Consider the following 24,062-nt stretch of genomic DNA (forward strand, 5'->3'; position numbering starts at 1 on the left):
TTTTTTTTGATACGATAATTATTTCTATATAAAAGGTTATTAAGTGCTTTACAAAAAATGGATTATAATACACCGAACTTGGTGCATCGATTATCACAAGATTGCTAAAGCGCCGAAGCGCGACTCCTTCGAATCGACGAAAACTAAGTTTGCCATGGGAAACACAAATGGAAATGTTTCTCCGTTTCGCTAAATGCCTAAGAAAAATCAACTACAGCAAGATGCATATCAAAACACGAATTTACTCTCATTGAGCTTGCATTCAAGTATGATTCTAAACGTATAATCACATCATATTGCGTATCCAAAACATTAAACATTTAAAACCGTCTAGATTAACTCTGACCGATACCTATTAGCAATTCTGTATTAATAATTATAAATTACGTTAAATTTCAAAGTCTGATCCGAAGTTACGTTTTAGGAAGCAGATAATATTATATGTTATATTTGCGTAAGAAAATCTATTGCCAATCAAATGAATCTAAAAAAAAAAAAAAAAATAGTTTTCGAATAATCGAAAATATTGCATTAGGTGTCCAAAGAAACTGTTTTCACGTAAGGTTACACCCAAATTAAAATGAATTCAAAAAAATTTTTCTCGCAAAATTGAGAAAGGAACACAATATGTGACCATTTGGTAAATAAAATGTCAGTTCTTTTGCTGTACAAAAAAAAAAAAAAAAAATATACAAAACAAATCCAAACGAGAAGTTCTGACGCTACCTTTAACTATGTACTTCTGTCTTGGTTCGACAGTTTTCAAATGTTGTTCACGCTAGATGGTACTCTTGGCTGTTGGCACTATTTCGAAATATATCACCAAACAGCAAACGAATCTTTTACTTTCGTTCATACTGAATCGTCGTTACATTACGACCAATTTCTACGTCGTTCAGTCGTATTCGTGAGAAGATTCTGTCTTGTTAAACAAACAGTCTCTCTCCTCCTGAGTGGATGGAATATCCGATGTAACTGGCCTCAGAACTTTCGGCACTTTGCTAACTTTACTGAGACCTTCCGTGATGCCACTACCTCCGGAAACACTGGAAAAAAGACTGAGATCGTCACATTAGAACTGGCAAGAGTATAAAATAACTAATGGAATATCAAAAAATGCTTGAAACTAACGAATGGAAATGATATAGTCTTCGATATGATAATGAGAGATTTTTCTAGAAAGGAGAAAGAGAACAGTGTCAAATACGTAGATACTCACACGACATCCATCTCGTCGTCCTCGTCAGCATGAGCTGTTTCATCGTTGGTCAACGTGAAATATGGATTTGCGGCTGCTGCTCGGAACTTATACCCAGTAAGAACAAAAAAGATGTACGTGGACATTTCTCGGAACATTTCATCTAACCATTCGTATTGAAAAGGTACTGTAATCTGTAAAATGGAACATGAAAGGTAAAGTCCTTCTAGAATGGAGAGCGACAATTGTAACATAACACAGGCCATTACCTTAAGTAAGTACACTATGATTCTTGTAAAGTAAATATAAGAAAATATCATAATGTAGAAATGCTTAAAAAGCTTGAGCTTGCGTAAGTTAATGGCTGCTTTGCCATCTATGTGTGCAGCTTCTTCCACGTGCTTGATACTCCAAACAACCGGAAATATAATAGCACCGCAACAAAGTAAGTCCACGAGAATAAAAACGTCTCGCCAAGTTTTATACTCGATATCTCCTTCCTCGCTCTCTTCGATTATTATTTCTGCTACGTTTGCCAATACCTGACAAATGACGATATATCATACCACGTATCTGTCAATTCTCTTTCCTTATCTCTTTCTCTATACAAATATACAAACTTGCAACGGTATCGCGATCATAAAGAGCTTCTTATCTTTGTCAGCTAAAATGTGTTTAATAAACGTCCATCCAGTGCCAATTAATACAATGGTAATAAAAAGTACGGCTCCTTTCAGTAAATGTGTGATATAATACAAGATTGCCCATGCGGCAACGTGTTCTCCCTTTGTTTGAATAAAGTGATAATTAATCCCGTGGAAGAATAAGGACATGGCCTTCAGATGTACCAAAACAGCCATAAGATAATGAATTTTGAAAACAGGGTGCCTAAAGGAAGATTGAACCGTGAGTTTCAAAGAGGAGAAGCTATGTACGTTGATCAAAAAAAAAAAAATCAAACGAAAGTCTTACTTGCTCCTCTTGAGGATAAACACCCAAAAGCAACCTGACAGAAAGAACAGAAGCGACATGACAAAATATAGGATTGGTAAAGGCATTTCACCTGCGCTGAGGAAATTTCCGTTGTTGATTTCCGATATTTGTATCTGTAAATTATACCTCGTTTTATCGCAGTGCAAACATGCTATTTTTTTTTTTTTTTTTTTTTTAGTTGAAACAGTTAAGAAAAAGACGCCTTACCGTGAAATCCAACGCAACTTGCGAATCGTACTTGTAATTTGGGCAATTATGGAAATAAAGATTATAAAGACCTTCCTCTTCCTCGCTACCAACGTACATGGCAAAGCTCGTATTGTAATATTTTTCCCCTCTTATGGTTTGCACGGTCATCGGCAACTTTAGACGAGAACAGACGCTACTTTCCGACCTCGATTCAAATTCATCCTCGATAACAGTTCTCTCGATACCTGTGGAAATTGCACTATCATTGATAAGTATGTACGTAATATTTTCAGAGAACACTAGAACCCTAGAGGGGTGGGGGAGGGGGAGAGAACGTGTACGAAACGTTGCTTCGATATCCATTAATAAAATGATTTAACCGAATATTGGCCGGTGAATTTTGGTAGAATCCCCGTTGAAATATTTATTGGCATGAAATGTACTACTCTAGAAGATAGTTACCTAACCAAACCTTTAAAAATACTTGAGTTTCGAGTTATTTATAAGATTGAGGACGAGTCATGTTAATTATAGCGACTCTCAACTTGGTGCTGTTCGATCACCGATGTTGCCACAGGGTCCACATTCCATGAGATATCAATCATATTCGCTTTTAGTTTTGCAATCGCTTTCGATTCCAACTGCAATATTTCAATTTCACGCCTAAATTCCGACAATTGCAAACCGTCTTGCGTTAATACTGGAATCGATAACGTCACGCTGAAACGTTACGCGCGCAGCGTACGGTTACATCTCGCTATTGTCGTCGAACAATCGATTAAACAAATAAGTTAAATGTCAAATAAGATAGATATGCAAAGTTCAATGTCGTATATCGGTCGGGCTGAATGAAAATGCCCGACGACTCGCAGTTAACAACGTAATCCAGCACGTATACAATGGTATGCGGAATCGGCGAGCGGGTGCCAGTGAACGCGTGCCACTATCAAGATAATTTATGCGTATATATAAACAAGGATAAAAAAAAGACTGCGGTTAATTAGCAGATCTTATTTGACTCGCGTTAATTACAGATTATATCGGGAAAGCGTAGCCTTTGATCCTTGCAAGTACAAAAGCTAGCAATCTGCAAAAAATTGTAAATGTGTGTCGATATAAATTTCCTTGCACAAGAAACATCATGGAGCACATATTCCAAGGTTACGTTCAATGTAACTTATGCCAACTCCTTACTTCCCACCTGTTAGTTTATGTCAGTGTTGTGATTGAATCGCGCATCTAATATTAGCAACAAACCGCGTCAAAAATAGCTTATGGGTACAGCGATGTTTAATTTTAACGTACTACTTCAACTAGCACTGATAAACAATCGTTAAGTGGACGTCGTCGAAAATTACGGAAGAATGGATATCTTCTACTTTACCAGCGTAACATTCAGGCCTCTTGGCCTAGAATCTTTAAATAAACGTCCAGAGATCTTTAGATTATCGTGCGTGACTTGCAATTGAAATCAAACAAATATTTATCTATCGAACATTTATCTATCGGGATACAAAACGCAAATTGGTAGACTTGAGGAATTTGCGAAAATTTATTACGATCTACCCACTTTATTCATTCAACGAGATCTTTACTGCTACTACCTCTCACAGTTTGAATGCTTGCCAAAATTAAGAGCGCATTACACCTGACAAACGTATTAAATTCTTGTTCATCTTTTATAACAACATACGTTTCTAAAACCATAGTTAAATGTAACTGATATCCAGTTATCAATTCGAAATTTCTTTTACTGTTGTCAAAGTACTCGACAATTACAATTGTTAACAACAAGGACTTTTATCATCACAGAAACACGATACCGGTCATATCATGTTTATTCTACTGTCATGCAATTGAGATAAAGTTTTGAAGAAAAGTTTAACTCACCGTCGTACGAGGTGTACCGTTTCCTCCGTGGGAAAAGAACGGTATCACTGAATCTAGTTGGAAAGGAATCTCTTTTCTCGTGAAATACTAACACTTTGCTGGAATCTTTGTAGATATGTACAATGCCCACATTTCGGCTACAGTTTACTCTCAACCTGCAACACGTTTACTCGTACTCATTCGTGGTCGTCGAATTTCCAAGGCTAGATGCATTTTCGCAGCAGGGCATGGATATATAATACTTACAAGTTGTTCTTCAAATCCATTATAAAATATATCACTGCGCTGTCATTTCTTTGCTCGAAATCGGGCTTGATGCTCGAAATGTCTTGGAGTACGCATCTCTCTTGGTGACTGTCTAAATATGGATTCATCGCATCGCTTAGGGTTCGATCCAAACTGAATCCAAACTAAACCGCAATAAAATATAGAGCACGCAATTATACAAGGAAAAACGGGTCTTCGGACTTAAAAAGAAAAAAAAAAAACATTTTGAACAATTAACAATTTGAACAATTTTTTTAAATAAATGATTGGGAGAGTCGTTCTCTGAAATTAATCAATTGTCATTCACTGTTTCGCCAACACTTTAATAAGCATTTGCGTAATACATTTTGCTTTCCCGTTTGAGTCGCGAAATATGTACAATCAATGATAAAAGAAAATTCAGCAGTAACGTGAGTGAGAATTTATAAAACAGATTGAAAAAATGCTAATAAACGCTGAGTTGCGTTAAATATTGCGTACATAGTAACGTGTAACCAGAATTGCAGCAAGTCCAAGCGTGTTGAACAATTGGATTTGGCTGGAGTTAAAAAATAAATAATTATGAAAAGACTTGTTCCGAACATTCGCACTTTGTTACCTAACTTCAGCTACCCCCGTGAATTGAAATGTGCGGCGACAGTTGCGCTTCCGACACAATATCCGATATACATAACCCTATTCCATTCCGCCGAGATATCCCAGCTGATTAATCAATTGAAAAGTGGGTATCGTACGCGCGCACGTTTTTATTGATAGTTACAAACGCGAAGCGTTGAGAGCCAAGTATTCCGCAATGGTCTCGAACACGCAATAGTTTCCCGACATGTAGCGTAACACAGCGATGGGAATGACGAAGAAATGGAAACAGGTGTCTATGAATGGGCGACGCGTAACTTTGCGCGAATATATTCACGATGATCATTACTTACCACGGCGTTCTCGTCGTACGGGTCAGCCTTGAAATTCGTCAGGTTCACATCGAGAGTACCTCCCTTGTAGAAGCCGAAGGTACTAAGCGCGATGTACCGCCTTACATCTTTCTGTAACATGCAAGAACATAACGTTCGAAGTATAAGCACAACAAAGTGTCCTATAGCCGACAAGAAAGAAAACCGATCAGTCGACGAGAAAGAAGTTTGTCCAACGAACGTAACTGGCTATAACCTATATCCTGCAATTTTTTTTTTTTTTTTTTTTATATCAATGGTTCTTGCGGCAATCTTCTACATTGTTTACCGTGCTTGCAAACGCTTGAACAATCACGGTCTTAAGTATAAATGTAAGTACGACGTTGCAATATGTCGTTCGTTTACATAATGCATTTATAATTCTTTTCTCAGTTTAATGTGATCATCGCGTAGCATGCACGTACAAACTCGGTAACGCAGTTGATGCCCGTAACCGGTCAAACAGCGATTGACGTAACAAAGGAATTCTGATAAAATAATCGGTACATAGATATACACGCGTTATTGCCGAAGATTCCTTCAACTAACCCGTATTTGGAGTTTGTGAATTCTGCCCGCTGCTAACACAAATATTGACACAGTCCAAAGACATCGTATCACTAATTGTGTCAATTGCATCTTCGTTAATTTTCACCAGGGAAGTGTCACATCACGGAAATACAAAATAATTGTATTTAAAACGTGCAATCTTCACTCGTCGATACACGAGCAGAAACTGAGCTTGGACACGAGGAATGGGAATGTCATCGATGGTGGACGGAACGGACGAATTGAACTAGGCGCAATTTTTAAAACTTCTTTATTGCTCTTTATAGAAAGAATAATATTCTTTTGCTACATACAATAAAAAATGTAACATATATATTAACGCATATGTATATATATGTGTGTCTGTGCATATGTGTGTTTGTGTCGATTGTATTATTTAAATTTAAATTTGAGTACAGATATTATTTTCTTAACGTTTTAACGATTTTTATCACAATAATAATAATTGTAATTTCTATGTGATTCGTTTCTTAAAATGTCGACTTAAAATATTGATTTAAGCTAATCAACGAAATAAACAATTTCAATACGGAAAATTCATAAATGATGTTGATCTGTTCACGTTCGTTTGAAGAGAATATTTTGAATTTGAGGTTATGTTTGATTGTCGACTACATTGTACATATAGCTTTGAGGTATACAGAATATTGGTATGGAAAAACATTTTGCATCGTTGAAATTGTTAGATTCGGACAGTGATTGGGAAATAACGGAGACTATTAATTATTCTCAAACGCCATCTTCTCGTCGAATCTGCGTAAATCAGATCTGTCAGCGTGAAACTCAGCCTAACTTGGTTAGACAATACAATTGCGAGCAAATTTTTGCCGAGCGTGCAACTGCAAGGTAAAAACTATAATGCAGATTTCGTGCTAATGCGACGCAAATAATGGGTTCTTTTCATAATTTCAGACAAATGAAAAAAAAGGAAAGTGACAATAAAATTTCTAACGAATATCAGACAACAACCGAATCTTATTTTGATTCGTTTACGTCGCCCAATAGACAGTTTTGTAAAAATAGCAATATATTACAAGCACCGAAATTTGTACCGAACAAACCATTTAGTGAAATACTACCCGATGAAACTGAAAATGTAAATCCTACAAATGAATCCGAATTTTCATTGCATTGCTCTGCAGCAAATGCGAATACGATAAATGAAGTTGATAATTTTTCCTCTGCACAATTCAGAAACCCTAAGAAAACAGTGGCTAAAGCTGAGGCAAACGGTGACGCAAAGATTGTGAATAAAAAGACGTATCAGGAAATAAAACATAAATTCAGACCATTGGTATTAAAAAACAAAATTCCACCAAAAAAGAAGAGAAATATGTGTTATTACAATTGCTTGATATTATGTTTATTTCCAATAGTCACAGTAATACTTGCAATGCTTCTAAATTTGAATATACCTACTGCCTGTAATCGTGCAATGTTTTTTTCAAATGCAGCTCAAGAATTACAGCAGAAGATACATGGACAAGAAAATGCAATTTCTAACATTATTAGTCATATAAATCAAGATATTTTCTATTTAAAAGTTCTGTGCCTTGTAGGTGGAACAGGTGTTGGAAAATCTTACACTGCTAATATTATAGCAAAACATTTTCCTCTGAAAGAAGAAATTTTTATATATGATACATTGTTCCCCTATTCTTCCAATGGAAACATGTTAAGTTTATTTGATTCGTATCAATTAATCATTATGGAAAATTTAAAAATAAGAAATTTAGATATTTTTTCTACTATAATAGATGTGTTAAATAAAAAAAGAGATAAATGTATTACTGTAATAGCAATTTTCAACATAGAAGAGGTGAATAATAATTTAGAAAGAACAATAAATTTTACACAAAGTATAAATTCAATTAATGAAGCATTTGCTGATAAAAAGCTTGATAGCTTAATTGTTCCTTATCAGCCTTTGAATGAAGAAACATTGCAAAGGTGCATAATAGAAGCGGCAGCAATTAGCAATTTGACACTTATGTCGAATCAAATAAATGAAATCAAACAAAATTTGTTACTTTCTGCCAGTGGCTGCAAGGGGGCCTATGCTAAGGTACAAGTTATTGGTAGACACTGAAGATTTGATTATTCACTTTTAAAATATATGTTCCTCTTTCTTTTAAGTGCTCAAAATTTTAAAGACTGAAATGGTAATATTAATTGCATACTTAATATCAGTGGATTCTGTAGAAAAGTATCATATTTCAAAAGTTTATCATTATAAATCTAATTTTAGCCTCAGAGTGATAGCAAGAATAAGCTGGAATATTACAAATGTTATCCTTAATTCAATTATTAACAAACCACGTTAAGCCAAGTCAACTAATTTTTTCTGCAGTTTTGTTAAAGTTTTTATACAAAGTGTAGTACCATTATATTTATAATGTGTTTTAACTTAATTTTAATTAATGTAGTTACGAAATATACTATTTATCGAATATTTAAATTTGTAAAAAAACAAAAACAAAACGACAATATTAGGAATTATACAAATTACAGAATAAATATTACACATTACATAAACAAATTTGTTTGAATAGCAGAGAGAGAGAGAGAGAGATTCAAAACACTGAGAATTTTAATAAATTTCTGACTTTTTTATTCATTTTGTTTTTTAATAATTTACGCATTCCTTTAATTTCGCACTTAACGATTAAGCAGACAATGCTTGGATTCTCTTTCCAAAATCGGTACTCTGTGTGACGCGTGCACTATCCCATAAAATGTTATGTCTACGTCAGAACACTTGAGCGTAAAATGTTATTTCACTTTTTGATGGTAAATACTCGAGCTATTACGTGCGAGAAATTGATAGGAATATAACATCGAAGCAACTGTTACGTATACTTATGTCAGTATGATCACAATCGTTATGCAAAACCGTAACAATCTATGTAACTCTCAATTTTTTCCTTTCCTGTCTCTATTATTTCTTTTATAAATAGTCTTTTTTAATTTAACTTTTGTTAATTTGAACAACGTGTTATAATTCACGTGTCGTATTTAAAAACTTTTGGCAACTGTAAATTAATCCTTTCAAGTTTAAGCGTATCGTTCGTGCGCCAGTACGTAACATTAATGCGTCATAGCGTCGAATTCGGTGTTCTCGTTTTTTTGACAATAAATGCCCATGAGATTACCGTAAGATTCGAGATCAAGCAAAAAAGAAATTTCCTAATTACTTGTTACGTGGATGAATGATGTAAGATAGGAACAGTTGCGTCGATATGCGGTAGAAAATACGATATGATCGTACACTTTTTCTTTTTTTTTTAATAATTTTTATTTGAAACGTTACATGGCATCATCGTGTTCATCTTGCCAATGTTAATGCGGCGAGTTAACATTAGTTTTAGAATTTAAAAGTAATTAAAAGTAATGAAAAGGGAGAATAATATAATTAATTTCTTTCGACTGACAATGAGTACACATTGATTTGATAAGCTAGTTATTGTTAATAAATCGCCAAGTTATTCTAACAAACAGATTGTCCCATTTCTGAACGAGAATGCAATTTTTGGGAAGATTTTGTAAGAATTGTAAAAGAGTAGGAAAAGGAAGAGTTGTTACGAAATTACCTGCTATCGTGCATCGTTTAAGCGAACAACGATACCTGTCGCATCTATAAAAGACGTGCAATTAGGTGAACCACGGTATTCGGTGCGTATAGTTGACCGCAAAACCACGCAACTACGGTGTCGTCTTCTGTTTGACAAATCGTTCGGATGACTCATCTAGAGTCAAGAAAGGTACAAGGAAGACGCGATTTGTCCCTGAAAGGGACTTTTGTGTTCCTCTATTTTGAGTCTGCAGGTACATATCAACTGCTGCACGAGTATCGAAGGCGGAGCTAGAGGAAAGGTGTAACTGGAAATTATAAAAGAGCGGTCGGCGGCCAAGAGGAGACAGTCTCCTCCAGGTGTTCACCCGCGCGACTACGAATCGGGGTACTACGTTACATCTTTTTGTTCATTTAGTAAGTTGATACCAAGTTTTATTAAGAATTTATTTATTACGGCATTAACGGAGCTTGTTTCTTAAGAGTCCAATTTTTAAAGAAATCCTGAAAAATCGATAAATAATTTTTAGAAATTGATACGTTTCTCCTCGAGGATAATAAAAATATTCAAACAAATGACACGTGCCGATTGTGTCGTGATGTTTAAATTCTATGTTAGCCAATTTTAAACAATTTGCCTTGGCAAATAAAAAAATAAACTTTCGAATTCCTTTAGTAGCTCGTTTCATATTAGCTTGTTTTACGTATACTGTGATACGTACTTTGTTTCGGATAAACCTTCGGATGAACCTTCCTGTTTGTATGATAATTCGCTAATTGCTATTTCAATCGCGTCGCAAGGCGTTTAAATCGTTCTTCTCGATGTACTTCGCTGAACCGACGTCGGGTGAATTTTAAGTTACCTACATATGCGATTGTACTTGGACTGGCCTTGTTCTCAGAGGTCAGAAACTTTAAAGGCCAAGGGCATAGAATAAATTTTTGAACGTCCAAGGGTGTCATTGATTTTGATCGATAACTGGAAACAATGACGGTCAATCAAATCGAATTAATATGCGAAACAGTGTTTAATTGGCGCGTGTGGTGACGTATACAACGTAATGCAATGTTCGCATATTTTACTCGAGTTGATAATTCTTTTGCTTCGTGTTCGATTACACAAACTGTTCAAACTTGGTGTTTTTGGAATCGATACAGGCTTCCGTTTGACACGAAATGTTCGATGAGATTTATTCTCTCTAGTTTTTGACACTTGTCCGTGGTTTACATATTTTTATAGATAGAAACCAATCTGACTTACGATTTGAACTCAAGTCATGTCAGATTCTAAAAGTCGAACAGACGTAATTATTAAACTTCTACATTTAAAATTTATTTTAATTCAACATCGAGGATTTTTTTCTGTAAGATCTATAAAAAAATATAACGCTGTTATCCCTAGGATGATTTATTCTATTAATTCTAAATTAAAGATCAAATTATTTTCTTTAATTAAAGTCTTTTAAAATTAAAATTTATTAAATCTAATAATTCTCCCAATCAAATATTAATTTAAATTCGACGTTAAATACAAAAATTAATTAATATAAGATTCTATAGGGTCTTATCGTCCCATAAAAGATTTTAACATTTTTATTAAAATTTTAAATTCACAATTTATACATGAGACAGTGTATATTTCATTGATCCTTCATTCCAGATTTCATTTAAAAATCAATTGATTATACTACTTTTGCTAGGTGGCAATTCGAGAATGCATTTCTTTAAATGAAAATTTCACTTTCCAATTCCTTTTTTCACGGATGTCACGTTCTTTGGAAGTCTGTTGGACCTTGATGTTAATGATCATTTAGGCTTCCTCCACGTCAAAAGTTCACTTTTTGAATAATGAGAGTTACGTGTCACAGAAGTAGAGTAATCAGGATTTTAGAGATGTTTAAGTGGAGGATGGCCAAAAAAAAAAAAAAAAAAAAAAAAAAAATTGGGAACCACTGATCTATTTATCTAAAGAGAAGAAAATACGTAATTTTGAGTAGAGAGAATGAATGAAAAAAGAAAAGGGTCGATCCGAGTAGATCTGTTAATCCAATTGATACTTCCTAGCGAGAATACCACCTATGGGGTGAACGGTAGCCGATGTCGAAGAAAGAACTCGAGTGGTAATAACATAAGTGGAACTTTCTACACGGAAGATAGTGTTACGTAGTTTATTTCACTGTTTAGTTTCTCGATAACCCCATTAGCGTTACGCTCGCAATAAAGCTTAATACTAATAAAGGTTAATGAAGGAAACCATTTGCTGTGAATCTGTAAGTCTATCTCGAAAGTTCGAATTTTCAATTCGGCTGCTATAATATGTAGCGAGCGAAAATCTCGCGTTCTGAAAAATTCAAGTAACTTGCCCCTCTGCCTATTTCCACATTCCAAGATACTGAAACAGTGCGTGTAACAGAGGTCGAAACACTGCGTATCATTGTCGTCGTTTCGTTTCTCGACGAAATTCAAAGTTCTTCGTTGATCGAACGAGCAGAGATGCGACGATAAATGACATATGAGAATCGAAATCGACAGAGCTGATCGTTAGAAAGGGAACCGGCCCGAGGGGATTATTTAACTTAAAGAGATAGCGAGATGTTATGTGGACGACGGTTAGTCTTGGACGTACATATATACAAGATCGGGGAACAAAGATGATGGGCGCGCGACCTGGCGCGTGATTACATAACCGGAGAAAGTGGTTGCAAAACAAGTCACTTACTCACAACGCGGCACGCATTACTATCGCGCGGATACACGTAATAGTTGCTGGTATTCGACGGCATTATATCACGAAACGACGAAATTGTTATGTCACAAAATCACCGTTAACTCACCGGTGAGTCGATTCTTACGAAATCATAGGACAACGCGACGTTATGTTACATTGCGTTACGAGAGGACGAGATTTCGAGCGTGTTTCTTCCTACGTAACTTTCGTTCGCATTCGGTGACTTTGAACGACATCGGTGAAAACTATGTCACCGGTTCGTTAAAGAGAGTGCAGTCACGACGGAAAGCTCGAGAGGAAATTTGACCTCTGTTTCAGTGAAAAAGACCGGAAGGGATACTTATTTTAAGGGGACAGAACAGTTTGACAGGCTTAAAAATTACGAATACTTTGGAGAGCTATTAAAAGAAAAGTATATATTTGATTGACATGAACTTTTGTGGTTTATTTTGACACATTACGAACTATAAAAAGCAACATTAAAAGAGAAAAAAAGAGGGCTCTTATTTAACTTTTTATAAGGGCGTCCTTTTACACAACTTTTTTTGTACATTGCCTATCGGTGTGCATGATTCCAGCCAAACAGGTTTAGTTGCAACAAAAGGGCAAAAGAAGTTCAAAAGCAAACAATATTCTCTATAGATCGACGATCCAACATTTTCATTTTCGTAAAAATTATGAAAATAGTAGCTATTTTTGAAGTATCGAATTTGTGCCAAAAATTTCTACGTTTTTTGTTTATATTTTTCGAAATTGTTAAAAATTAAAAAATGTTCAATTATCAATAGTAAATGTTATATTAAAAATACGTACCAAGTTTCACGGTAATCGGTTGGTTAGATTCCGAGATATCTTGCACACCTAAAAACCTAAAAACCTAATTTCATGAAAAACGCGTTCAAAGTTTCAGAACGTCATTTTTCATATGTATCCTTTACTTAATTTTTTTACTAATATATCGAGGCTCACAGTTCTTACAATTCACAACTAAATTGAATCCAAGTTCCCTAATATTCGATTCACCAAAAGTAATATTTGAATCACACGATTTACACTTTATAATACTGCTTAAAGTTGTAAACAGTGAGTGATACAAACTCAATTATTCTGTATCCGCGGATTTATTATTATTTATTATACCCGAAAATAAGTCGTTTTAAAAGCTAGGATCTTTTGTATCTTATTTCTAAGACTTCAAACTACTATTTAAAACAAAAAAAAAAAAAAAGAAAATTGGTTTTTTGAAAATTTCAAACTGTCCCCTTAATCACTTGCGCTGGCAATTGATTGCGGACCATAACAAGTGACCAAACAGTCTACAATAATTCCTTTTGAACTCGTCGGTACGATATTACTAGAAATTATTGAGAAGCAATAAATTCATTATTATATGCAATTTTGCCTGGGTTATACTTAAATATACTTCAAACTGAGAAAAATATTGCAATTTCGGGCTATTTTAAAGTCTAGAACCTTTTGTATCTTATTTCTTCTACTATTTAAAACAACTACTATTTAAAACAAAAAAAGAAAAAGAAAATTGATTTTCTGAAAATTTCAAACTGCCCTGACCCCTTAACCACTTGCGCTGGTAACTGATTGCGGACCGTAACGAGTGACCAAACCATCTACAACACATTCGTCACTTTCCTTTTGAACTCGTCGGTATCATTGGATAGAAATTATTGAGAAGCAATAAATTCATTATTATATATGCAATATTGCCTGGGTTATACTTAAATATACTTGAAATATATATTATATATGCAATTTTGCCTGGGTTATACTTAAATATACTTCAAACTGAGAAAAATATTGCAATTTCGGGCTGATTTAAAGTCTAGAACCTTTTGTATCTTATTTCTAATACTTCAAACTGCTATTTAAAACAAAAACAAAAGAAAAAAAAATCGATTTTTCGAAAATTTCAAACTGTCCTCTTAAATACCGTATTAATTGAAGCAACGACAATTTGTCCACGCGGTTAAAGATGAAAGTGAGTTGATCGTTGGTAACGAGAGAAACGAATGGTGTTTTTTTTTTTTTTTTTAGAATTTCCACCGGTCTGTTACATTTTGAAGAAAAGTCAAAGCTGCCTTTGTATCGTTGGATATAAATTAAAGCAAGATGGGAGCGATCGAATGGGTAACCGAGGGAGACAGCTACGAGTGCTCACTTTCGATGGAAACGCAGAAACTAGCCAAGGAGGAGCTCAGAGAGGACAAAAACACGAGAGACCAAGCTCTCGAGCAGATACGCAACTGGATAAAACTGAATCCGCGTATTCAAAACTGTCGGCTCGGTGAGAGAATCATCTTTTCCATATTCAATGATCACTCGTTCATGCAGTCACGCGCGTGAAGAATTGTCGCCGACACTGAACTATCTCGTTCGACAGATGCGCGGTTCTTATTGAGGTTCTTGAGATGCAAAAAGTTCAACGTCCCAATGGCGGAGGAGGCGATCGAAAGATATTTGCTGCTGCGTCAAGTTTATCACCTTGCCTTTCATCATTTGGACATCACCGAGCCAACGATGCAAGAGCTGTTGTCTTTGGGGTAAGATAAGAATATGTGATTGGCTCGTGTCGACGATTGACGAAGAAGACGCAACGATCGTGTAATTTGCTAATTTTCATAGATATCTATTTGCTGCACCCGGACGCGACGCCAAAGGCCGCCGCGTTGTAATTGCCCGACCAGGTAAATTCAATTTTAACACGTTCGATCGATCGGTTCGATTTCCCTTCTGTTGCCTGCAGTGCCTGCAGCTTTACGTACGTATATGCTGACGAATAACCGTAATTCGTATTGTGAAATTTCGTGGTATTTCGTTTGCGACACGCACGGTGTTCGTACAAATATCCTAAACATATATAATATACGTGCCGATCGCGTCACGTTGTCCAGCTGACATCGGTGAACGTGTTGATCTCAGCATTGTCGATTGCTCTTGCGAAACTTGATTATATATCTCTATATAACGTCGATCATTTCTGGAAGTAGCCAGCGTGATAATCGTTCTCAAGATTTCTTTTCTTTTTTTTTTTTTCTATCTCGAATATCTTTCATCCTCTTTCAACGAATCGAAACAATTTCAATTACCAATTTCTGAAAAACTTTAATTACACATGTGTTGCTGTCGATTGCAACGACGATGAAATTAATTTCAGGTCACGTAGACGCGAACGAAAGATCGGATCCAGCGATCTAAATCTTTCGAATTTTATTTGTAATTCTTCTAACAAACTTCTATACGCATATATGTATGTACTATGTAGGTACTTGTGCGTGTAGGTACATGCTCACTCTGTGTTTGATCCGCGTGGCACACGCGCTTTTAGGCGTTTTCGATCCCCACAAGTACACGAACGCTGACATGTGTCGAATTCACGCGATAACTTACGAGTGTTTGATGGAGGACGAGGAGAATCAGGTACGAGGTTTCGTTCATTTCGCCGACGGGGCTGGCGTTAGTTTCCCCCATCTGACGCTTTTTACGCCGAAGGAGGCTGTCCGTATCGTGAAAAACGGCGAGGTATGAACCTTACAAACCTTATGAACCTTACAAACCCTCTGTTTCTTTTTCTTCCCTCCCACAATTTTCCATATTCAGCGGCTGCCGATTGACGAAGCAACATGTTCAAGGAGAGCAGAAGGCTGCAGCTAATTTTTCTCTTTTCCTCGGCGAGGAGATAAATTTTATTAATCGAATTAAATCCTTTTCCCCCGGCAAGTTCGTAAACGCAACTTGCATCGACGTCGCGATGCCAAAACATTTGGGATACAAGCGTAACGATGATTTTTAGCGAACTATACCCATGCGTCACAAGGAGGTTCACGCGATCAACACTCATCCGTCGTTGAAATTTGCCCTCGATTTCGGCATGTCGTTGATCTCTGAAAAGATAAAGAAACGCGTCAGGATTTACACCAGCCTGGAGGAGGCTATCAATCACAAAATGGATACGAGCATGTTGCCCAAAGAGTATGGCGGCACGATGCCAATGAAAGAGATGATCGGTGAGTACGAACCGCTGCTTCCGACGAAACCACGAAAACGACAAAATCATTTCACTTTCACGCAGAACTGTGGAGGCAAGAGTTGCTAGAGATGAGACCGACGCTGTTGACTCACGATAAAATGAGAGTGTGTCTGGAGTTGTATTCGGAGAAGGCGCGCGAAGGTGCGGTCTCGGCCTTGAAGCAAGGCTTCGGCTGCTCCGACATTGGGTCCAGCGATTCCACCATGTACGGCATCACCGGCTCCTTTCGGAAGCTCGAAGTCGACTGATCGAAAATTCGACCCGATTATTGCACATTAAATAATAAACGATGCTGCACGCTCTATGGATAGTGTAAGATTGTCAAGTACAATACACGATATCGATTATATCGAGACTTAATATAAGATATTACTGAAAAAAAAAAGAAAAAGAAGAAGAAGAAATGTATAAGAAAAATTAGTGAAATTTTCGATCTCAATACTGCAGTAGAAACTTTCGAAAGCTCACAGTCGCGTTGCATAATTGTAAGTTGTACGTCATTCGATTTGAATTATTTGTAAATAAAACCGTATTAGGGGAAGAAATAAATATTTTCTTACGCATGTATACGTATATCGCTCTCTTTTATTTGCCAATACGACGAACAACATCATCACAAGTTTAAGAAGAAATCCAGCTGCCAATGATTTTGCGTACTTTCGCTCTAGCTTGGGTGAGATCTTGCACATCCGTGTCCGAGTCACTGTACAAATCGCGACAATGCGACGATCCTACAAACGACAAATTTTTTTCCTTTTTTTCTTTCGGTAATGACAACAATGAAGCCAAATGAAGATACAGGATATCTTGTTTAAATACCATTGATAAATATGGCGGGAGAAAGTGTATTTAAGTCCTGGAGAACGGACAGAGCATGCCATGGATCGACGTTCCCGTTGGTGAAAATAACATTTCGCAAATCTGGCCGTAAACCGCCGTACATTACGTTCGTTCTTTTGATTCTGACGTTCAAGAATTCGTTATTGTAACTGCAAAACGAGAGATAAATTCTTCTGTACACTATAGAGGATGGACCGGAATTCGTAGTACAACCGAGCAGGGCGTTTCTACGTCAAAAAGTAAGAAAAAAATTTGGTTTTCGAGAAAATCGACTTTAAAGTTTGTTCATCTCTGCGAACGATTTAGTTGTCTATTCTTCTACCGCGGTCCGAATAGACAAACATTATCTATTGCGTGATTAAAGCAGTACAAAGTGTTCCTACTGATAATTAATTTTTTATTCCGTATTACTAGTTTCTATTGCAATACTACGATACAGTACTACACTGTTACAAGTATTGTTGAGAATGTCCTGCTCGTTGCCTACATACATAAGCTTGCTCGACGAATTAATGACATCTGAACAGAATGTAAGCTGATGTCGGTTTTTAATTTCTCGAATTCCTCCATAATCTTTTCCTTCAATTGTGTAATATTTGAAATATTGTCTTTATAAACTTGTTCTTTGATATGCCCCCATAAAAACAAATCTAGAGACGTGAGGTTTGGAGACTTCGGTGGTCAAACGTTCCTTACCATCACGGCCGATCCAACACGAATACGTTTGATTTAAAAAATTTTTAACCTCCCTCGTGTAATGTGGCGATGCACCGTCATGTTGGAAAATCATACTCCTTGTAGTAGCTAAGAGTACATCCTCCAACAACGAAGACAATTCATTGCGTAGAAACTCAAAGATGAAGAAACTTTAAAGTGGATTTTTCTCGAAAACCGAGCCTCAGATAAAAAAATGTTGTACCAAATTTTTTTTCTTATCTTTTGACGTAGAATCGTACAACGAATTTTAGCCCACCCTGTATATTCGATACAATCTGTTCGATGCAATACGTACTACTCTCCGTACAAGTCTCTGCAAATGTCCGTAAAATAACGCAACGACAATGAGGATCCAAAGCTCGTTTTGTTTGAGCTTGTCGTTTGGTAATAACCGTATTCCGTGCAAGTCTGATAGGACCATTGTCTCACTGGAAACATCGATACGATAAGAACAAGTATAGATATTGATATATCTATATACTCAATGGTCGAAATATCTTTTTTTTTTTTCTTATCAATCGTTAAGAGAAACTGTTAGGTTGCTACTTATGTCAGGTTGCGCGCCCCATGCCTCGTTTCTGTACAGTCTCACAAACTTCTCGTAATTATTTTCCAAACATTTCTTTCCATTTGACACGAAATGCGCCAATCTCTGAAGAGGAGTGCCCAAACGCACATTGGTCATGATTTCGCAGCAAGCGGCGATCTGTGTTCGACCATTCTCCACCTTGTCGTATTGAACGGTAGCACCAAATGCCTGATTAAAATGACACTCTCACGATTAATAACGATACTCCTTTTCAATGATATAACTGACACGGATTTGCAGACTATACCTCGACTAGAATATTCATAAAATGTTCTCGATCGTTGGGCGAATTTGCATCGGGCACGTCGCACAAACTGAAACGAGATTTAAACGAGATTGCAAAATATTACGCACAGCGAGTTTTCTGAAAACAAAAACTGATGAATTACTTGAAATGTCGTTTCAATTTTTGCGGGCCATCTTCAGCAGTGAGTAACTCTTCGACCGCCTTGAACGCAGCTTTGACCTCGTCCACGCATTTCTCACCGTATCTACGCAGCGATTCGGTCACCACTTCGTAGTACTCTAAGGAAAAGAAGCTCCCTTTTTGATCGCGAAACGACAGCAGCTACGTTGAATTGCAAAAGAGATTATTCATCCATACCGTAGAAATCGGCTTTCGCGAAGATCGGGGCACTGCTGGCCAGGGCACCTTGAACCAGATGAGGATACTTCAACCTGAGCCAAGCTGCCACGCTTCCAGCGTAAGATCCGCCGAAAACGACCACGGTGCTGTTCTCGAATCCTTCCCTCCTTTTCCTCGTCTCGATGAAACGCGCCAAGTCCGCCAGTGCTTGCTCCACGCTTAAATATTGCAAACTTGCCGGGCTGGTATCTCTGAAAAGCGTTTGAACAATGATTGACAGATGATTAAATATTTGTCGCCAACAAACAAAAGGACTATCGTAGATTTAAGTTGAAAGAAGGAACGTCGTACTTGGTCGGTTTACTTTTGCCGTAATAACGATGCTCGGTGTAATACATCATCGCGTTGTGAGTGGAGGCTAGACCGTACATCAAACCAGTTTCTAAGAAACCCCTGGATATTGCCCATTCTCCTCCAATCATGATCAAAATCGGCCCGTCTCTCTTGAAATATCTCGAGTTTTCAAGGTAACGCTACGTCGAAATAACGTATGTAAATATGGATAAGTCTTGTTTAATAGTACACGTTTAACAAACGTACCATCGACCAAGTGCGATTGTCGCGAGGATTGAAATGATCAACAGGTTGTTGGATCCATGCCTCGGTTATATTTTCCGATTCACTCAAAGATCGTGGCTCTTCCAGGCCGTGAAAATGAAATCCGTGGAGGCCGACACCGCGAGCGAGATGACAAGTCAGGCACAATACCAACAGAAAACTTAGGTAAACCATATCGAATATTCAGAACGACGATTTTGCGAGTACGGTCAACAGTTTAGATCGGTTCGCGAGACACTGTTTCATCGAGTGTTTTTCTACGATTGTTTCAACATTTCGTAGGAAGATGGGGAATAGATTTCTCTTAACATTAAATTAAAAGCAATTTATCTGATAAGTTAAGATATACGTACATACGTATAAGATACAAGTCGAACCGATGAACATAGATAAACGCCTAATCGTTTAATCTTCATAGTTCGTTTATTAAATAAATATCACTCGAACATGTCCCAATTTGACGATAAGTAATATATCGGTCAAAGTATCTTGTTCATAAATCATTTTTATCGATCTCCAAATCTCTCAAGTCACTTCCGACAATAATGATTAAAGAAACTCGTAATGGAGAGAACGAACTGAGACAAGTGTGAATACATTTTATTGTTAAATATATTTCGATGTGAAAAAGTATTCGTCGGTACTATACTACTATAGTCGGAACTATAATAATTATTACATCTGGATCGTTTGCGCAATTTTCAACAAAGTGTTCTCTTGGTCGTCTCTTGTACTAATTCTTCTTGATGTTCACGTCGTCTTCAGAATCTGTGGTAGTCCATTCGTTGTCGGAAACTTTTTCAGAAGAACGTTGACACGGTGTTTCCGACTTATCAATATCCTTCTGGTCCTCGACAACGCCGGAGATCTCGGAATCGGAGGATTCCGTACCCTCGGAATCGACTTTCTCCGAATTTTCCTTGTCCCATTTGGATTTCCCATTCATCGCGTCGACGCAAATTTCTTTGGTACGCGCGTCTTTGGTTCCACATCTCCAAGGGTCTTGGCACAGTTCGTTGTGACTTTTCAACTTGTGTCTGTCTTTGTCGACGCTCTCCGTTTTCTCGCTTCTCGAATATTTGTTGGAGAACCGGTGGCTTATCGAGCGATGATTTCGTTCGCTGCTTTTCGAGCGCCTTTTTTTACGAGAACGCTTCGGCGACACGTCGCTGTCCTCCTTCCTCTTTCTCTGATGTTTCTTGGAATGTCTAGAGCTTTTACATGATTCGCGATCGTTCGGAACGTCGTCGTCTTTCATCTTCTCGTCATCTTTGTATCTCCTGGACTTGGCTCGGTGACGTTTCACCGATGGCGACTCGTTATCGGCAGCTGCGTCTCGATCGACTTGTTCGTGTCGTTTGTCGCGCGCCGATCTCTGTCGAAAGTCTCGTTCCCTTTCGTCGGAATGATAATGGCGTTTCTCGGTGTTCCTCGAACGATGATCTATCTCGGGTTCGGGAGATTCGGACCATCTCCAATTTTTATCACCTTCCGTGTCGTCCTCCCATTTAGATTTATTTCTGAAAAAAACAAAAAAAGAAAATGAAGAAAGAAAAATCAATATAACACGATTCGCCCGCTGACAATACCTGTGTTCGAGCTTCTTGTTGCTGGTAATTTCCTGAGCGGACGAGGACAATTGCTTCATCCATCTCGGCGGGCTTTTAATGTCGTACTGGTCGTGCGGATTTTTAAAAGTGTGCAGAAAATTACACGCCCTCCCTTTCGGGCATTTCGACATTCCGCAAACCGCGCTCCTCCATGACTTCAGGTTGACGAACTCGCAGTTAAGCTGCCGGCCGGCGTACCATCGACCCTTCAGCTTCCTCAAAGCCCTGGCAGCCTCCCTCTCGGTGTGATACTCGACATACAAATTGCCCCGCAGGTGAACCTCGGTGTTGCAGCAGTACTTCAACGTTTTGATTCTGCCGAACGACTCGAGTTCCGGGACGACGTCGTTGTAAAACTCGCGGAAGTGCTGCCGTGTCTCCGAGCTTTCGAATTCAAGGCCGATGTCTGTGTCGTATTCCGCGGAATTCTTCTCCAGAGAGAAATGCGTGTAAAATCCAGGCACAAGTATCACCTTACTCAAACATAATCTGCGATGATTCCTCGAACAAGTATCGCCGTACCTGCAAACATCGAACTTAGTTGTGCTTTTAATTATCCGATCGGGAGGTTATTAAAACCTCCTTGTAAATTGCTTGCCTGCAAGCGCCTGTTTTCGTGAAAAAGGGACAAAGCTCCTTGCCAGGCTGGCTGTCGATAACTTCGCGCAGAGCTTCCGGCGTCTTGATCCCGTTGTCGATGTAATCGTCGATCTCTTTCAACAGCTGCTCTCGTTTCCTAATTTCCTCCTCTCTCCTACGTTTCTCTTCTTCCTGCTTCTTCCGAACGGCCTCTTGCTTCGCTTCGAATTCTTGGCGGACTTTCGCCTCCTGTTCCAACTGCAGTTGCCGGGCCTTTTGCTTCTTCTCCTGCAAAATTTGCCACTCCTCTTGGGCTTTCACCTAAAGAGAGACGAAACATAGTGTAACCGTGTTACGAGCTTGATCAAGCTCGATTGTTTAGCTTATAGGAACCATGTAGTAACTAGCGGGCTTTGGTATCCACATTTTCAACACATTTCATTTTCAGGGTTATATAACCCTTGGGGAATATCTTAACTTATATCGATCAACTGCTATCGATCTCGAAAAACAAAGTACAACACGATAGTATTGATCAATCGCTCGTTTGCTCGCCAGCAGGTATCGCGAATCGAGGAAAAGACATTTGTAAGAGAAATTTGTAAGAGAAAATTCGTGGAATACTTTGCGCCTTTATTTCAAACTCTCTCACCTCCTCCTCTAACCACAGTCTCTCCCGTTCGTCGTGCTCCTCTTTCTCACGAGCTTCTTTCTCTCTCTCCTCAGCTTCACGCTGTTCCAGCCAGTTTAAATAGTCCGCGCTTTTCTCCAGTGCTGCCCTCAGTCGTTGCTCGTCCGCTTCCCGTTCCGCGGCCGCTCTACGACGCAGATGTCTCCGGCGTTCCTTCTTCGCTATCTTACGCCACTCTTTATGACTCTTCTTCGTCGAGCGATCCCCTTCCATTACCATGCGTTTCCCACCAAAAAATATATACGCGTCACTTCTACCGATGTATCCCGGCACCACGAATTTTCGAGACCCGTGAAACGTACGCGTTACGCGTCTGACGATCGTTCGCCATGAAGAAATGTAGACAACAGCACGTGCACGTCGCCATGTTACGCTTGCGATTAGAACGAGGGAACCGCCGACACGGATTTTGTCCCTATCATTTCAAATTGCTCTTCGATTCGACTTTTTGCACGTTGAAACGCTGTCGAGTGAAAAATTTCCAGTACACGTGCAGGCGTACTCTGAAAAAAAATAACTTTTCCTCGACTTTTTGTCAAAGTACAAATTTCATCGAGGTACCGGTTGGATGGATTTCGTTATTTGCACAATTTTCCTTTTCTTTTTTCTTTTTGCATCTCGTAATGCGCGTTGCACACTAAACAAATACATGATACAAGAAAATGCAGTTTGATGATAAATATTTGGTGACGTAAATTGTTACCATCGTAGGTAATATTCTTCTAGGGACTTTTATCTCGGTGAGTTGGTCACGTTTATTCATTCAAAAACGGAACTTGCACAACGAGGAACAAACGGACATTCGTGACTCTGTTCGAATATTTGATACACTTTGTAACGAAAGAAATCGTACGAATCGGGTATGTTGCACATGAATAATCAAAAGTGACAAAATTATACTACAGGTATATATATATATCAGTGTATAGGTAGATATATAAGTGTCTAATAAGGAAACATTCTCGTTTAATTTCTACAATTTCACTTAACAGAACTAACGACAAAATTATTTATGAAATTGAAATGTTTCAGATCGATTGTGTTTTTATATTAAAAAAAAGTCTCAAGTTTGTTTGGGTTGTTTTATATATATATATATAAAAAAGTCTGTTTGAAAGAACAAATGGACGTTTGTGATTCTGTTCAAATAATTGACACACTTTGTAACGAAAGAGATCGACGAAATTATATTACAGGTATATATCAGTGTCTAAAACGTTAATAAGAAAACATTTTCGTTTAATTTCATTCAAAAGACCGAATTAACATCAAAATTATTTATGAAATTGAAATGTTTCAGGTTCGATTGTGTTTTTATGTAAAAATGATCGTCTCAGCTTGTTGATAAATAAAGATAGAGAAGATATATACAAGAATTTGTGCGCGACGAATCGAGTCACTTAAAAATCCTTTTTAACATTTGGTGCTATACCA

At 37.7% G+C, this 24,062-nt stretch overlaps 5 protein-coding genes and 1 long non-coding RNA gene across 11 annotated transcripts; 3 read left to right on the plus strand and 3 right to left on the minus strand.

Annotated features, from left to right (window-relative positions):
* Positions 1-157: 157 nt before the first annotated feature.
* On the minus strand, positions 158-6,251 carry LOC122528961 (protein GPR107). 2 transcript variants are annotated; one of them, XM_043654643.1, is made up of 10 exons: positions 6,034-6,251; positions 5,467-5,577; positions 4,517-4,680; positions 4,271-4,425; positions 2,399-2,625; positions 2,171-2,304; positions 1,819-2,086; positions 1,468-1,740; positions 1,220-1,392; positions 158-1,058 (listed from the first exon to the last, which is right to left on the minus strand). In XM_043654643.1, the coding sequence occupies exons 1-10, from the start codon at positions 6,121-6,123 to the stop codon at positions 896-898; spliced, it is 1,758 nt and encodes a 585-aa protein (XP_043510578.1). In that variant the 5' UTR covers positions 6,124-6,251; the 3' UTR covers positions 158-895. The 2 variants fall into 2 exon arrangements, with proteins under 2 accessions (XP_043510578.1, XP_043510579.1); XM_043654644.1 differs by having other exon boundaries at positions 158-1,046; positions 6,034-6,250.
* Positions 5,576-6,165, plus strand: LOC122528962. Its single transcript, XR_006306708.1, has 2 exons — positions 5,576-5,816; positions 5,878-6,165. It is a non-coding gene; the product is annotated as an uncharacterized LOC122528962 (long non-coding RNA).
* A 261-nt stretch (positions 6,252-6,512) lies between the features above and the next one.
* LOC122528963 lies at positions 6,513-8,525 on the plus strand. Its single transcript, XM_043654645.1, has 2 exons — positions 6,513-6,900; positions 6,967-8,525. Exons 1-2 carry the CDS (start codon positions 6,707-6,709, stop codon positions 8,141-8,143), a joined length of 1,371 nt encoding a protein of 456 aa, XP_043510580.1. The 5' UTR covers positions 6,513-6,706; the 3' UTR covers positions 8,144-8,525.
* A 972-nt stretch (positions 8,526-9,497) lies between these two features.
* Positions 9,498-16,965, plus strand: LOC122528970 (clavesin-2-like). 3 transcript variants are annotated; one of them, XM_043654655.1, is made up of 8 exons: positions 9,499-9,815; positions 9,880-10,042; positions 14,406-14,655; positions 14,752-14,911; positions 14,994-15,055; positions 15,697-15,890; positions 16,162-16,375; positions 16,441-16,965. In XM_043654655.1, the coding sequence occupies exons 3-8, from the start codon at positions 14,481-14,483 to the stop codon at positions 16,644-16,646; spliced, it is 1,011 nt and encodes a 336-aa protein (XP_043510590.1). In that variant the 5' UTR covers positions 9,499-9,815; positions 9,880-10,042; positions 14,406-14,480; the 3' UTR covers positions 16,647-16,965. The 3 variants fall into 3 exon arrangements, with proteins under 3 accessions (XP_043510591.1, XP_043510590.1, XP_043510592.1); XM_043654656.1 differs by having other exon boundaries at positions 9,498-10,013; XM_043654657.1 differs by lacking the exons at positions 9,499-9,815; positions 9,880-10,042 and adding an exon at positions 12,132-12,461.
* On the minus strand, positions 16,142-19,988 carry LOC122528968 (putative serine protease K12H4.7). Of its 2 annotated transcripts, XR_006306709.1 has the most exons (10): positions 19,731-19,988; positions 19,482-19,663; positions 19,149-19,381; positions 18,934-19,069; positions 18,792-18,858; positions 18,502-18,712; positions 18,251-18,383; positions 17,218-17,387; positions 16,969-17,129; positions 16,142-16,252 (listed from the first exon to the last, which is right to left on the minus strand). XR_006306709.1 is itself a non-coding variant. In XM_043654652.1 (9 exons), the coding sequence occupies exons 1-9, from the start codon at positions 19,920-19,922 to the stop codon at positions 17,020-17,022; spliced, it is 1,434 nt and encodes a 477-aa protein (XP_043510587.1). In that variant the 5' UTR covers positions 19,923-19,988; the 3' UTR covers positions 16,965-17,019. The 2 variants fall into 2 exon arrangements, 1 of the variants encoding a protein (XP_043510587.1); XM_043654652.1 differs by lacking the exon at positions 16,142-16,252 and having other exon boundaries at positions 16,965-17,129.
* Positions 19,989-20,058: 70 nt separating this feature from the next.
* LOC122528967 (U2 small nuclear ribonucleoprotein auxiliary factor 35 kDa subunit-related protein 1) lies at positions 20,059-23,595 on the minus strand. Of its 2 annotated transcripts, XM_043654650.1 has the most exons (5): positions 22,590-23,595; positions 21,957-22,258; positions 21,338-21,880; positions 20,616-21,268; positions 20,059-20,573 (listed from the first exon to the last, which is right to left on the minus strand). In XM_043654650.1, the coding sequence occupies exons 1-5, from the start codon at positions 22,845-22,847 to the stop codon at positions 20,482-20,484; spliced, it is 1,848 nt and encodes a 615-aa protein (XP_043510585.1). In that variant the 5' UTR covers positions 22,848-23,595; the 3' UTR covers positions 20,059-20,481. The 2 variants fall into 2 exon arrangements, with proteins under 2 accessions (XP_043510585.1, XP_043510584.1); XM_043654649.1 differs by having other exon boundaries at positions 20,059-21,268.
* Between the last annotated feature and the right edge of the window lie 467 nt (positions 23,596-24,062).

The sequence above is a fragment of the Frieseomelitta varia genome, unplaced genomic scaffold (genome assembly GCF_011392965.1).
Source record: "Frieseomelitta varia isolate USP_RPSP 00005682 unplaced genomic scaffold, Fvar_1.2 scaffold_273, whole genome shotgun sequence".
Taxonomy (NCBI): domain Eukaryota; kingdom Metazoa; phylum Arthropoda; class Insecta; order Hymenoptera; family Apidae; genus Frieseomelitta; species Frieseomelitta varia.